The following is a 15164-nucleotide window of genomic DNA, read 5'->3' on the forward strand; positions in this document are numbered from 1 at the left end:
TAATGACTGTAACAGTTCCTTCGATGTAATGACCACTCTCTCCAGTCTGGGTTCAACGTGCATACAGTTATTGGCCCGTAACTGTAGTCAGTAAAGTTTCCGGCGTCACTCAGACCACACCATGGGACCACTCAGACCACACCAAGGGACCACTCAGACCTCCCTATGGGACCACTCAGACCTCCCTATGGAACCACTCAGACCTCACCAAGGGACCACTCAGACCTCCCTATGGGACCACTCAGACCTCACCAAGGGACCACTCAGACCTCACCAAGGGACCACTCAGACTACACCATGAGACCACTCAGACCACACCAAGGGACCACTCAGACCACACCATGGGACCACTCAGACCACCCCAAGGAACCACTCAGACCACACCATGGGACCACTCAGACCACCCCAAGGGACCACTCAGACCACTCCAAGGGACCACTCAGACCACACCATGGGACCACTCAGACCACCCCAAGGGACCACTCAGACCACTCCAAGGGACCACTCAGACCACACCAAGGTACCACTCAGACCACCCCAAGGGACCACTCAGACCACTCCAAGGGACTACTCAGACCACACCAAGGGACCACTCAGACCACTCCAAGGAACCACTCAGACCACCCAAAGGGACCACTCAGACCACACCAAGGGACCACTCAGACCACCCCAAGGGACCACTCAGACCACCCAAAGGGACCACTCAGACCACCCCAAGGGACCACTCAGACCACTCCAAGGGACCACTCAGACCACCCCAAGGGACCACCCAGACCACACCAAGGGACCACTCAGACCACACCATGGGACCACTCAGACCACCCCAAGGGACCACTCAGACCACTCCAAGGGACCACTCAGACCACACCAAGGGACCACTCAGACCACCCCAAGGGACCACTCAGACCACTCCAAGGGACCACTCAGACCACACCAAGGGACCACTCAGACCACCCCAAGGGACCACTCAGACCACTCCAAGGGACCACTCAGACCACCCCAAGGGACCACTCAGACCACTCCAAGGGACCACTCAGATCACACCAAGGGACCACTCAGACCACTCCAAGGGACCACTCAGACCACCCCAAGGGACCACTCAGACCACCCCAAGGGACCACTCAGACCACTCCAAGGGACCACTCAGACCACCCCAAGGGACCACTCAGACCACCCCAAGGGACCACTCAGACCACTCCAAGGGACCACTCAGACCACACCAAGGGACCACTCAGACCACACCAAGGGACCACTCAGACCACCCCAAGGGACCACTCAGACCACACCAAGGGACCACTCAGACCACCCCAAGGGACCACTCAGACCACTCCAAGGGACCATTCAGACCACACCAAGGGACCACTCAGATCACACCAAGGGACCACTCAGACCACATCAAGGGACCACTCAGACCACACCTAGGGACCACTCAGACCACACCAAGGGACCACTCAGATCACACCAAGGGACCACTCAGACCACATCAAGGGACCACTCAGACCACACCTAGGGACCACTCAGACCACACCAAGGGACCACTCAGATCACACCAAGGAACCTTTTCTTATTTTGTCTTGGCAAATGTTTTACACACATTTTGTTTCACATTTACAATTATCAGAGTACAAAGCTAAGACAAAAAAAATATATTTGGAAATATATTTAGAATAATGAGAGGCATCCGGCTCCCTGTTTCCGTCGAGGCCACTAGAGATGGTGACCCCTCAGGTAAATTCAGGTAAATTACCGTACTCAATATCTATCTGTAGTGAAGCCTGTTCCCTGCATTTTTAGATTATAGCGTTAAGTGGTCTATCTTTTAGACTACAGTCCTGACGTTAGCAGGAGTGAAGCAGTCTTGGTGTAGAGGGACTCATTTATGCCTCATCCCCTCTATAATTTCCTGGGGAAAAAATAGGCAGGTACGACCCTATTCAACAGCCAATGAACATCCCTTTCCCATTTCCCACACTATCCCGCCCCGCCAGGCGCCATTTCGCCCTACTCCCACACCATCCCACATCATCTGGCCCCACTGCGCCTCTATACACCTCCCCGCACTGCCAGACCCCGCCTCACTTCAGCTCTACACCACCCAGCCCCAGAGGACTCTACGTGCACCACCCCTTGCACCGCCTCACTCCGTCAAAACGTCACCCCGCGCCGCCGGGGCCCCGCGCCAACATCACCCCCGCGCCGCCGGGTTCGCCTCGCCCCACCCCAAGCACACACGCAGCCCAGCGAAGTTGAGGAAGTGGACATGAGAAAGCAGAATTTCCTCTGGTGAAATCCAGAGCGCCTGGGAGTAGCGCGTGTCGCTAGGTCTCTCATAATGGCTTGTCTTCCTCACTCACTCACTCCCTGACTCACTCACTCACTCACAATGTCAAACATGACGCCGCCTCACAACACACTGCCAGACTTTGAGCTGACTCGGCAAGCCAACTATGTAGGCAGCGAAGGTGATATGTGTGGGTATAAATGCAGGTGTTGCGGTCACATGCATATTTAGATTAAAATATAACAATTAGGCGCCATATTTACACTGGTATATTATATGCCAGTTTAAATATGGCATAATATGCCTGTCGCTGGCATATTAGCCACTGAGTCATACAAATATTTAGACGTAGTGTGACAGCTCTTTAGTGAACCCTCCCCCTTCCCCCCCCCAAAAAAAAAAATATATATATATATATTAATTTAACAAATTAAAATTGAAAAAAAGACTATTAATTACTTTTAATCGGAAATTAAATTGTCTTTTTCATAATTATTTATAAATGACACGGTGCAGAGAGATTTAAAAAATAAATCATTTTGCATTTTTACGTTTAGAAAAGAAGATGAATTAGTAAACTGCGATTCAATTAGGAAATGAAATTTACAAATGGACGTGACTCAAACAGAAGCTCATTTATAAATGGATGTGACTGATGTAGTCACGTCCAGTGTCGGACGTGACTACAGGTCTGTAGTAACGTCACATATGAGATTGTCTTAAGCAAAAATACATTAAAAACCAGACTTGATCTAATCTAAGTGTCATTTTAGAACCAGACATAATCTAATCTGAAGCACATTAAGAACTAGACATGATCCAATCTGAAGCGCAGTTGGGAATGGACAATGAATGGTCATAACTCAGACAAAATGTCCATTCATTAAACCCTTCAGACCTGCCAGTATGAGGTACCATGAGGTACCTGAAGTTTTGCAACCACTTTATTCGCTCTCGTGCTCCTGAGGGTAGCCTCATAAAACCACACAGAATTTGCCAGTGTAGGCTATTGATCTCATGGCCTTGCATGACTTACCAGCCTGCGAGATGGCAAACTTTTTTGTCATCACGTTTCTTCTTGACACACTATGTATCCCTTCAAATATTTATGTATCCCTTCAAATAGTGTAGGATACCTGTATCAATGCAGATGTACCAAAATATAACAAATAATAATAAACCTAGAAGGGGTACCACCACCTCTGGTGCAAGTGTAGGGACCCATAGCCTCGTAGAAGAAAGTAAAGAGTACTCAGAGAAGACCTTGTGGATCTTCACTGAACACTTTGATATTTTCTTCTCCTACCACCGCTATTCTTTTGGTATGTGTGTATATATATAATACAATAATATATTTGGAAATAGATATGACTTAACCAGACATACTATTAGAACCAGACATTACATATGTCCATCTATATATGGACATGGGTCACAAATACATCTAAAAATGAACGTATCAAGAATAGAAGTTTATTTATAAATGGTCCATGGCCAAGAAAATCCCGATTTAAAACCATAAATATCTCCAAGACAAGCACGTTTAAAATATGCAGCTGCTTGAACAGCTGTTCATTGTAAACAATACATGACTCATTCAGTGAACATGACATCGACAGAAGCATATTTAGAACCAATCATCAAGGGATCTGAACTTAGGTAATAATAATACAGTTAAAGGATATTAGCTAAGTAATGTTGAAATTATTAAATCGGAATGCGAGTCATAATCAGTAGGGCTCTTAAGGCAAAAAATAAGTAAAGCAATAAAGATACTGGAATTTATTTTAAAGAAACGATAGCATGAAGATATCTGAGGTTGTTCCTCAACTTTATCGAGGGGGGCCCCATTTACAATATGGAGTTAAGTTTTGGACACCATACTATAGAATGACCATAAACTTTTTTTTATCTTTATTTAATAAAATACAATATAAATCATATATACATACATTTTACAAGGCAATACTACATTACATATACAGTAGTATAATGCTCAGTAAACAAGTGTTTCATTATCACAGAACATGAACTTTAAACCCCTAAATGTTATACTTATTTTTCTTTAAATGATTTACAATATTGGAGATTATATTTACATTAATTTACAGGGGAAATTATTACATTTATATATATTTTATATAATTCTCAGTAAACACATTTTCCATATGACCATAAACTTACTTGAATTTGAATAGAGAAGGATGACAAAGTTTCATCTCAGGACACACAGAAATCACAATAGCGTGATGCATCAAATGAACAAATCCACAAGGGCCGTGACGAGGGTTCGAAACCTCGTCATGGCTCTTGTGGATTTGTTCATTAATCTCAGGAATTAGACCTCTTCCTTATGAAGAGAGAGCAACAACCTTTTATTGACATTCTCTAGAAAGACGAAGATTAAGAGGTGATACGAGAGAAGTATATAAGAACGAAAGTCTGTAACAAAAGGGATATAAATAACGTTTTAATAATACCTGCACAAAGTAGAATACAAAACAATGGACATAAATCGGGTAAGTTTAGATTCAGGAAAGAACTGGGTAAATACTGGTTTCCAAATAGTGTTGTTGATTTATGGAATAAATTACCGGGTAGCATAATATACATTGGCCTTACCATGGGTCAACAGACCTTATGCAGTTTCCTTAATTCTTATGTTATCATGATCTTACATGGAATCGTTATAGATTGCTTCAGGCACAAGGTTAAGCATATTTATTCGCGTGAGTTTTTGGTGGAATATAAATAGAAGCTGCCAAGTATGGGCCCAGAAGCTTTTTACACTTCCCTTTATTATTATGCTCTTACCATTCAGGCAAATGTTCAACCAGACACTGCTGGAACAGCAACACAGTTTAGCAAGCAACATACCTCAAACATAAATGTATTAGGCTGAAGAAATGACACGAACTTTATAAAGTTCGTGACTCCGGATTTGCCACGTCTCACAGGATGAGTATGGGGTGCACAATAAACTATAGCCGCCTCCGGCGGCAACAATCTAATCAATCAATTAAACCATGATCGTGTTTTGTTATACAGTCCGTTCTAATCCAGTGTTCTACTGGCATCTTTCTTATGACATTTCTTATGACATTTCCCATCACCTTGCATGATATGTAATAGATATAGGCCTGAAGTGTAATGCCTCCTGCCTGTTTCTCTCTTTATGAGTTGGCACAACTTTGTCTGTCTTCCACCTCTCTGGTAGTTCTCACTCTTTCCAGTAACTTGTGTGTGTGTGCGTTTTTACTTATAATTGTGTGCCTTTATTTGATTTTAGTGATTGAATGATTCAAATTATTTGCCCCAGACTCGTAAATTAGCATGAGACCATGCCTAGAGACTGATAAAGAGAGAGGTTAATGAAAGTTCAAGGTTACCTTGAAGTGCTTCCGGGGCTTAGCGTCCCCGCGGCCCGGTCGTCGACCAGGCCTCCTCTAAGTTATTCCTCCAAGTGGCAAGGTAATGCCACTTGTGGAATAATACTTCTTCCTTCACATGTTCATCTGCCGCCACATACTTTTTTATTTTTATTTACATATACTAGAGTTCTTTTATTCTTGTACAGCCACTAGCACGCAAAGCGTTTCGGGGAAGTGCTTAATCCTAATTTTCTCACACACACATCCCCAGGAAGCAGCCCGTAACAGCTGTCTAACTCCCAGGTACCTATTTACTGCTAGGTGAACAATAAGCATCAGGAGTGAAAGAAATTCTGCCCATTTGTTTCCGTCTTCGCCGGGGATCGAACCCGGACCCTTAGGACTACGAACTCCGAGCGGTGTCAACTCAGCCGTCATGACCCCGACAGACTTACATCCTTGCAGCCTAGTACTTTACATCGGGTTTAATCCCCGATGACCTAAGAGAAAAAATGTTATAACACGCGGTATTATGTGTTATAATTAGACCCATTTTATATTCAGGTCACTAATATGAACATCTTCGACCAGAGGAACACAAATCTTAAATTGATAAACAAAAAAAATTACTGACGACAAAAATCTTGACCGAGACTAAAAAACTTGATTGGTAACAAATTTTGATTGACTTGGGGGAATTTTTTTTTTTTATCAAAATTAGGGCCGACCTAGAGACCCGTTACCTTGAGGTGCTTCCGGGGCTTAGCGTCCCCGCGGCCCGGTCGTCGACCAGGCCTCCGGTCGACCTAAGCTACCGGTCGTCGACCTGTGCCGGTAGCTTAGGCAAGTGTCCCTCCTGCCGTGGCTGCCGTGGCTGCCGTGGCTGCCGTGGCTGCCATGCAAGTCGGTCTCACCAGACTTACAACTAAGAGAAATCACAGCTCATTAGTATTCGAACCTTAAGATTTCGTATAGAGGAGAAAATTCTTAGTGTAAGAGACACCATCAAGGTAATGAGAGACATGACCAGATACATGACCAGATGACATGACCAGGGAGCCGGTCGGCCGAGCGGACAGCACGCTGGACTTGTGATCCTGTGGTCCCGGGTTCGATCCCGGGCGCCGGCGAGAAACAATGGGCAGAGTTTCTTTCACCCTATGCCCCTGTTACCTAGCAGTAAAATAGGTACCTGGGTGTTAGTCAGCTGTCACGGGCTGCTTCCTGGGGGTGGAGGCCTGGTCGAGGACCGGGCCGCGGGGACACTAAAAGCCCCGAAATCATCTCAAAATAACCTCAAGAAGATAACCACACAGATGAATCTTAAACTCTTAAGATGGGACGTAATTTCACAGGTGTGGCACGAAGGGTCAACAGGTGTGGCATGAAGGGTCGACGGGTGTGGCATGAAGGGTCGACAGGTGTGGCACGAAGGGTCAACAGGTGTGGCACGAAGGGTCGACAGGTGTGGCATGAAGGGTCGACAGGTGTGGCATGAAGGGTCGACAGGTGTGGCATGAAGGGTCGACGGGTGTGGCATGAAGGGTCGGCAGGTGTGGCACGAAGGGTCAACAGGTGTGGCACGAAGGGTCGACAGGTGTGGCATGAAGGGTCGACAGGTGTGGCATGAAGGGTCGACAGGTGTGGCATGAAGGGTCGACGGGTGTGGCATGAAGGGTCGACAGGTGTGGCACGAAGAGTCAACAGGTGTGGAACGAAGGGTCAACAGGTGTGGCACGAAGGGTCAACAGGTGTGGCATGATGGGTCAACAGGTGTGGCATGAAGGGTCAACAGGTGTGGCATGATAGGTCAACAGGTGTGGCATGAAGGATCAACAGGTGTGGCATGAAGGGTCGGCAGGTGTGGCATGATGGGTCAACAGGTGTGGCATGAAGGGTCAACAGGTGTGGCATGAAGGGTCAACAGGTGTGGCATGAAGAGTCGACAGGTGTGGCATGAAGGGCCAACAGGTGTGGCATGAAGAGTCAACAGGTGTGGCATGAAGGGTCAACAGGTGTGGCATGAAGGGTCAACAGGTGTGGCATGAAGGGTCGACAGGTGTGGCATGAAGGGTCCACAGGTGTGGCACGAAGGGTCGACAGGTGTGGCATGAAGGGTCGACAGGTGTGGCATGAAGGGTCGACAGGTGTGGCATGAAGGGTCGACGGGTGTGGCATGAAGGGTCGACAGGTGTGGCACGAAGAGTCAACAGGTGTGGAACGAAGGGTCAACAGGTGTGGCACGAAGGGTCAACAGGTGTGGCATGATGGGTCAACAGGTGTGGCATGAAGGGTCAACAGGTGTGGCATGATAGGTCAACAGGTGTGGCATGAAGGATCAACAGGTGTGGCATGAAGGGTCGGCAGGTGTGGCATGATGGGTCAACAGGTGTGGCATGAAGGGTCAACAGGTGTGGCATGAAGGGTCAACAGGTGTGGCATGAAGAGTCGACAGGTGTGGCATGAAGGGCCAACAGGTGTGGCATGAAGAGTCAACAGGTGTGGCATGAAGGGTCAACAGGTGTGGCATGAAGGGTCAACAGGTGTGGCATGAAGGGTCGACAGGTGTGGCATGAAGGGTCCACAGGTGTGGCACGAAGGGTCGACAGGTGTGGCATGAAGGGTCGACAGGTGTGGCACGAAGGGTCAACAGGTGTGGCACGAAGGGTCAACAGGTGTGGCATGAAGGGTCGACAGGTATGCCTTCGTGGAACACTTGTGGACCATTGCAACTCCATCTATCTGTAGATCTATCTGTATATTTATCTACAGATAGACGGAGCAGCAAAGGGCTCCCTTCCCCCCCCCCCCCCCTAGGAGTGTTATATGCAAATGTTTACACGGGAACCATCGAAGACAGAGTCTTCAGTAGTAGACAAAAACCAACTGTATACTGCCGTTATGCAGGTGACATATTCGTCATAGTAAAAGGCTCAGATGAACTAATTGATCTAAAAACCCATCTAGAGAGAGAGAGAGAGAGAGAGAGAGAGAGAGAGAGAGAGAGAGAGAGAGAGAGAGAGAGAGAGAGAGAGAGAGAGAGAGAGAGAGAGAGAGAGAGAGAGAGAGAGAGAGAGAGAGAGAGAGTCAGTACTCCGATTTACCCATGAAAATAGTGAAAATAACAGTCTGCCATTCTTGGATGTACTAATAACAAAAACAGGAACCTCTTTAAGCACCAACGTATATACCAAGCCCACCAACATAGGATTATGCCTGAACGGTAGAAGTGAGTGCCCCCAAAGATACAAAGCCAGTGTTCTCAATGCTTATATTCCTCGAGCGCTTACCCACTGCTCTGAATGGAGGAACGTGAGTAGAAGAGTTGTTTGAAAGAATAACTCAGGTATTGGTGAACAACGGATAGAACAACACAAATAAACACTGCTGTAAGACGACACCTGGACCGATGGTACAATCCTGAACCAAGAACAGAAACCGCAACACCTCTAATAAAATTATATTATAAATCCACCACGCACAATGAACATAAAAAAGGAGAAAGAATAATGGTTTAAATCCAATACGTCCAGTACTGTCCTAACCGAACTTATTTACGGGATCACCATAGCCCGTGCTACATGGACATTTCGTTCTGAGTAGCTAAATCTAAAACAACAACAACAACAACAACAACAACAATAACAACAACAACATACTGTCCTATCAATTATTCACAGTTACAGCCCCGTCTGTGTCAGGAAAGTCCACTACAGGCTATCTTGAGTTATCTTGAGATGATTTCGGGGCTTAGCGTCCCCGCGGCCCGGTCTTCGACCAGGCCTCCACCCCCAGGAAGCAGCCCGTGACAGCTGACCAACACCCAGGTACCTATTTTACTGCTAGGTAACAGGGGCATAGGGTGAAAGAAACTCTGCCCATTGTTTCTCGCCGGCGCCTGGGATCGAACCCAGGACCGCAGGATCACAAGCCCAGCGTGCTGTCCGCTCGGCCGACCGACCATAACTCGCCCTATTTGATATTTTTTGTTCCTAGTAGCTGAAGCTAAAGCATCATACTGTCCTATTCACTTGAGAATGAACTAAGTAGGTTGAAACATTGTGTAAATTTAGAATAAGTATAATTCTACAGTTAATTATTTATTTTAGTTTAACTCTATCAAAGATAAAAATTTGGAGAACATTTGGAGAAAATCCTCTTCCAGTTAAACCAAGATGCAAGAGCACTAGTCAGAGGGATATAGGCCCTAAACAAGAAAATATAATCAATAGAGAGTATGCAGTCATATATATATATATATATATATATATATATATATATATATATATATATATATATATATATATATATATATATATATATATATATATGCGGAAAATCCACAGAGAAATATGAAATGAGGTGAACGTTTCGGCTTTGTTAAAGCCTTTGTCAACACCAGACTGACAGTCTGGGTATTGTAGTTTGACAGTCTGGGTACTGACAGTTTGAGTCAGTCTGGTGTTGACAAAGGCTTTAACAAAGCCGAAACGTTCACCTCATTTCATATTTCTCTGTGGATTTTCCGCATAAAATGATCAGTGTTTTGTGATCGTCAATTGCATATATATATATATATATATATATATATATATATATATATATATATATATATATATATATATATATATATATATATACACTATAAAACTCTATCCTTAAAAAACGACGTATTGAGTGTAGCGAAGGTGGAAAAATACTAAAAATTTCTACACTGGACTCTGTTTTTCCTGGAACACGATTTTATTATAGTACAATAACATTGTATGGGGCGCTAAGCTTTACATATAAACAGAGATGAGATGGTGATGCGGTGCTGGAGCCACTTACAATGGCACAAATAATTGCAACTTAGAAGGAAGACAACATTACTGAAATCTTTAGGAATGGAATAAGGAGTAAATTATCGAGTTTTATGGTTAGAAATAAACTGTAGGACCCGGTGAGGAGGGAGATCATGCCTTTCACAGCTACTCATCCTCTGTGACTCATCAACCACCAGCTGTAGACTCACCAAACACCAACTGTAGACTCATCAAACACCAACTGTAGACTCATCAAACACCAACTGTAGACTCATCAAACACCAGCTGTAGACTCACCAACCACCAGCTGTAGACTCATCAAACACCAACTGCAGACTCATCAAACACCAGCTGTAGACTCACCAACCACCAGCTGTAGACTCATCAAACACCAGCTGTAGACTCACCAACCACCAGCTGTAGACTCATCACATACCAGCTGTAGACTCATCACACACCAGCTGTAGACTCATCACACACCAGCTGTAGACTCACCAACCACCAGCTGTAGACTCATCAAACACCAGCTGTAGACTCACCAACCACCAGCTGCAGACTCATCAACCACCAGCTGCAGACTCATCAATCACCAGCTGTAGACTCACCACACACCAGCTGTAGACTCATCACACACCAGCTGTAGACTCATCACACACCAGCTGTAGACTCATCAACCACCAGCTGTAGACTCATCACACACCAGCTGTAGACTCATCACACACCTGCCGATAATCCGTTAAGCCTTACGGTTCAGTGATCAGGAGTCGGTCACCACAACGTCGCCAGAGCGACGGTTGTGGTGTGGACACAACGTCGCCAGAGCGACGGTTGTGGCGTGGACACAACGTCGCCAGAGCGACGGTTGTGGCGTGGACACAACGTCACCAGAGCGACGGTTGTGGCGTGGACACAACGTCGCCAGAGCGACGGTTGTGGTGTGGACACAACGTCACCAGAGCGACGGTTGTGGCGTGGACACAACGTCGCCAGAGCGACGGTTGTGGCGTGGACACAACGTCACCAGAGCGACGGTTGTGGTGTGGACACAACGTCGCCAGAGCGACGGTTGTGGCGTGGACACAACGTCGCCAGAGCGACGGTTGTGGTGTGGACACAACGTCACCAGAGCGACGGTTGTGGCGTGGACACAACGTCGCCAGAGCGACGGTTGTGGTGTGGACACAACGTCACCAGAGCGACGGTTGTGGCGTGGACACAACGTCGCCAGAGCGACGGTTGTGGCGTGGACACAACGTCACCAGAGCGACGGTTGTGGCGTGGACACAACGTCGCCAGAGCGACGGTTGTGGCGTGGACACAACGTCGCCAGAGCGACGGTTGTGGCGTGGACACAACGTCACCACAGCGACGGTTGTGGCGTGGACACAACACGTGAGCGATGGGGCCAGGCTGGCGGGGGTTCGAGACAGTTGGTTTAGGGAGCATGAGGCTGAAGGGTGTTCGGATGGGAAGGTGGTTGGCGAGGGCTTCAGCCCTACAGAAGAGCTGAAGGGGCGGAAGTGAGTTGTTAAAAATTGGGGTGGATAATGATTGATGGGGCGCGGGGCTGGATGAGAGGGTTGTGAAGCAGTGGTAGAGGGTTGTGGAGCAGTGGTAGAGGTGTTGTGGAGCAGTGGTAGAGGTGTTGTGGAGCAGTGGTAGAGGGTTGTGGAGCAGTGGTAGAGGTGTTGTGGAGCAGTGGTAGAGGTGTTGTGGAGCAGTGGTAGAGGGTTGTGGAGCAGTGGTAGAGGTGTTGTGGAGCAGTGGTAGAGGTGTTGTGGAGCAGTGGTAGAGGGTTGTGGAGCAGTGGTAGAGGGTTGTGGAGCAGTGGTAGAGGTGTTGTGGAGCAGTGGTAGAGGGTTGTGGAGCAGTGGTAGAGGGTTGTGGAGCAGTGGTAGAGGGTTGTGGAGCAGTGGTAGAGGTGTTGTGGAGCAGTGGTAGAGGTGTTGTGGAGCAGTGGTAGAGGGTTGTGGAGCAGTGGTAGAGGTGTTGTGGAGCAGTGGTAGAGGGTTGTGGAGCAGTGGTAGAGGTGTTGTGGAGCAGTGGTAGAGGGTTGTGGAGCAGTGGTAGAGGGTTGTGGAGCAGTGGTAGAGGTGTTGTGGAGCAGTGGTAGAGGTGTTGTGGAGCAGTGGTAGAGGGTTGTGGAGCAGTGGTAGAGGGTTGTGGAGCAGTGGTAGAGGGTTGTGGAGCAGTGGTAGAGGTGTTGTGGAGCAGTGGTAGAGGGTTGTGGAGCAGTGGTAGAGGTGTTGTGGAGCAGTGGTAGAGGTGTTGTGGAGCAGTGGTAGAGGGTTGTGGAGCAGTGGTAGAGGGTTGTGGAGCAGTGGTAGAGGGTTGTGGAGCAGTGGTAGAGGTGTTGTGGAGCAGTGGTAGAGGTGTTGTGGAGCAGTGGTAGAGGGTTGTGGAGCAGTGGTAGAGGAACACTATAGAGCATTCTGAAGGGAATCCAAAGATTGTGGTTGAGGAACAGAGGGGAAACTGTAGGGGGTGTGGGGGAGAGAGGCAGGGGGGGGGGAGGGTTGTTGGGGGGTTGTGGGGGAGAGGCAGGGGGAGGAGGTTTGTGGGGGGGAGGTGAGGAACTATCAGGAGAAAGCGCCAAGCCATTATGACTATATAGCACTAGGAAGGGGTCGGGGATTGAACGCCGACCTGCATGAAGCGAGACCATGACACCAGTGGTGTGGCATGACACCAGTGGTGTGGCATGACACCAGTGGTGTGGCATGACACCAGTGGTGTGGCATGACACCAGTGGTGTGGCATGACACCAGTGGTGTGGCATGACACCAGTGGTGTGGCATGACACCAGTGGTGGCGAAGCTGAGACAACACTCCTGGTGGTGGTAGTGACGACAGAGTGCAAAAAAAAATAAAGATTTTTCCATCAATATAAGTTTTATTCACAAATCAATTAATTTATTTATTTGTTTGATAGGAATTAGTCTTATTAGAGTTGACCAATCTTCACGAAACAGTTTTGGCAGCATTTGTCAGTGATGTAGCATTTGACCCCAAGTTTGTCAGTGATGTAGCATTTGACCCCAAGTTTGACAGTGATGTAGCATTTGACCCCAAGTTTGTCAGTGATGTAGCATTTGACCCCAAGTTTGTCAGTGATGTAGGTTCGTCTTTTAGGGATCTAAGAGATTCCGGATCTTAGCTGCTGATGGTTCACGCAGCGATGTAAGTAGTGGTTGGAGAACAAGGCCATTTGGTCGTCCGCAATATTTTGTTCTCTCGTGGTAATCCCGGTCCTCAAACATATAGACAGACGTGACGGGGATTTGAGTGGTATACTTTCTTCATGCCTGGTGGTGTCTGCGGTGAAGATGGAGTGGTCAGTAGCCAACCTGTCCTGTACCCAGACACCTGGTGGGAATATGCTACAGAGAGCTTGTTCCCACATAAATAGTTCTTCCCACGTTTTTAAAATTCTTTGTAGCTAGTTGACTGGTGAGGGGCGGGGTGTTGACATCTATAGTCCCTACATACTCACTTAGTTGGGCTTGCGGGGGTTGAGGTTGTGCTCTTTGGTCCCGCCTCTCAACTGTGAATCAACTGGTGTACAGATTCCGAAGGTTATTAGGCTCTATCAAATCTACATTTGAAACTGTATGGAGTCTGCCTCCACCACATCACTTCCTGCGTCTTCCGTTTCTTTTCCAAAGCTGTGTACATGACCTGAGACCCAGTTTATTATTAAGGCCTTGGATCCTTCTAGCCGATAATTCTGGTGGCTGCCCTGATTAGGTTCGCATTGTGTGATGGCTAAGGATTATGGGGTTTAAAGGTTGCATTTCAGTCAGTGGCAATCATTACATCATTACTATGAGTCCTCCACTTATACCCACCTGCCTCCACCACCCCTACACTTACACCCACCTGCCTCCACCACCCCTACACTTACACCCACCTGCCTCCACCACCCCTACACTTACACCCACCTGCCTCCACCACCCCTACACTTACACCCACCTGCCTCCACCACAAGTGGGTACAAGTCTACCGTGACAATTCTACCCCAAAGCTAGATATCCGGAAGTCTCTCCTTAATATCCTGGAAATTTGCACCAAAATGGCCTCATTCACAACCCCTTGGGATGGGGAAGGGGGGACATATACACGCAGACAGACGGAGTAGCCCGACGGACTAGCCTGAGGCCTGGTCGACGACCGGGCCGCGGGGACGCTAAGCCCCGGAAGCACCTCAAGGTAAGGTACCTCAAGGTAAGCCACGGGGTCCCTACTAGGAGTCCTCTTTGCTAACTTCTATATGGGAACACTAGAAAACACCATTTTTAAAACCACAGGGAACCTCGTATCTACTGCGGATACATCGATGATATATTCGTATGTGTGAAAGACCTCCAGGAATTTGTACGATTAAAGGATCTACTTACCCGTAACTCAGTTCTTAACTTTACCCTTCAACTACCACGCATATTTACCCATGAACTAACATATACAGCGTTTCCGGCTAGAAACGCTATGCGTGTTAGTAGGTTTGCAAGAATGTTAGAACACCAATATTATATACTATCACAAACCCAATGTACCTCCTTGAATATAATAAATAAAATATTAAATAAACTAGGCATCGTTGGTACACTCAATTTCCTCGATGTCTCTGTGAGAACCACAGACAACACCTTCACCACAAAAGTTTATACTAAACCAATGTTTATACAACATTATACTATAAACAATGTT

General features: G+C 47.1%; 1 protein-coding gene across 1 annotated transcript; it reads left to right on the top strand.

Annotated features, from left to right (window-relative positions):
• The first annotated feature begins 385 nt into the window (after positions 1–385).
• Positions 386–1510, top strand: LOC123765390 (mucin-2-like). The gene has a single exon (XM_045753935.2). The coding sequence runs from the start codon at positions 386–388 to the stop codon at positions 1508–1510; it is 1125 nt and encodes a 374-aa protein (XP_045609891.2).
• The last annotated feature ends 13654 nt before the right edge of the window (positions 1511–15164 follow it).

This window comes from Procambarus clarkii, chromosome 33, assembly GCF_040958095.1.
Source record: "Procambarus clarkii isolate CNS0578487 chromosome 33, FALCON_Pclarkii_2.0, whole genome shotgun sequence".
NCBI classification, from domain to species: Eukaryota; Metazoa; Arthropoda; class Malacostraca; order Decapoda; family Cambaridae; genus Procambarus; species Procambarus clarkii.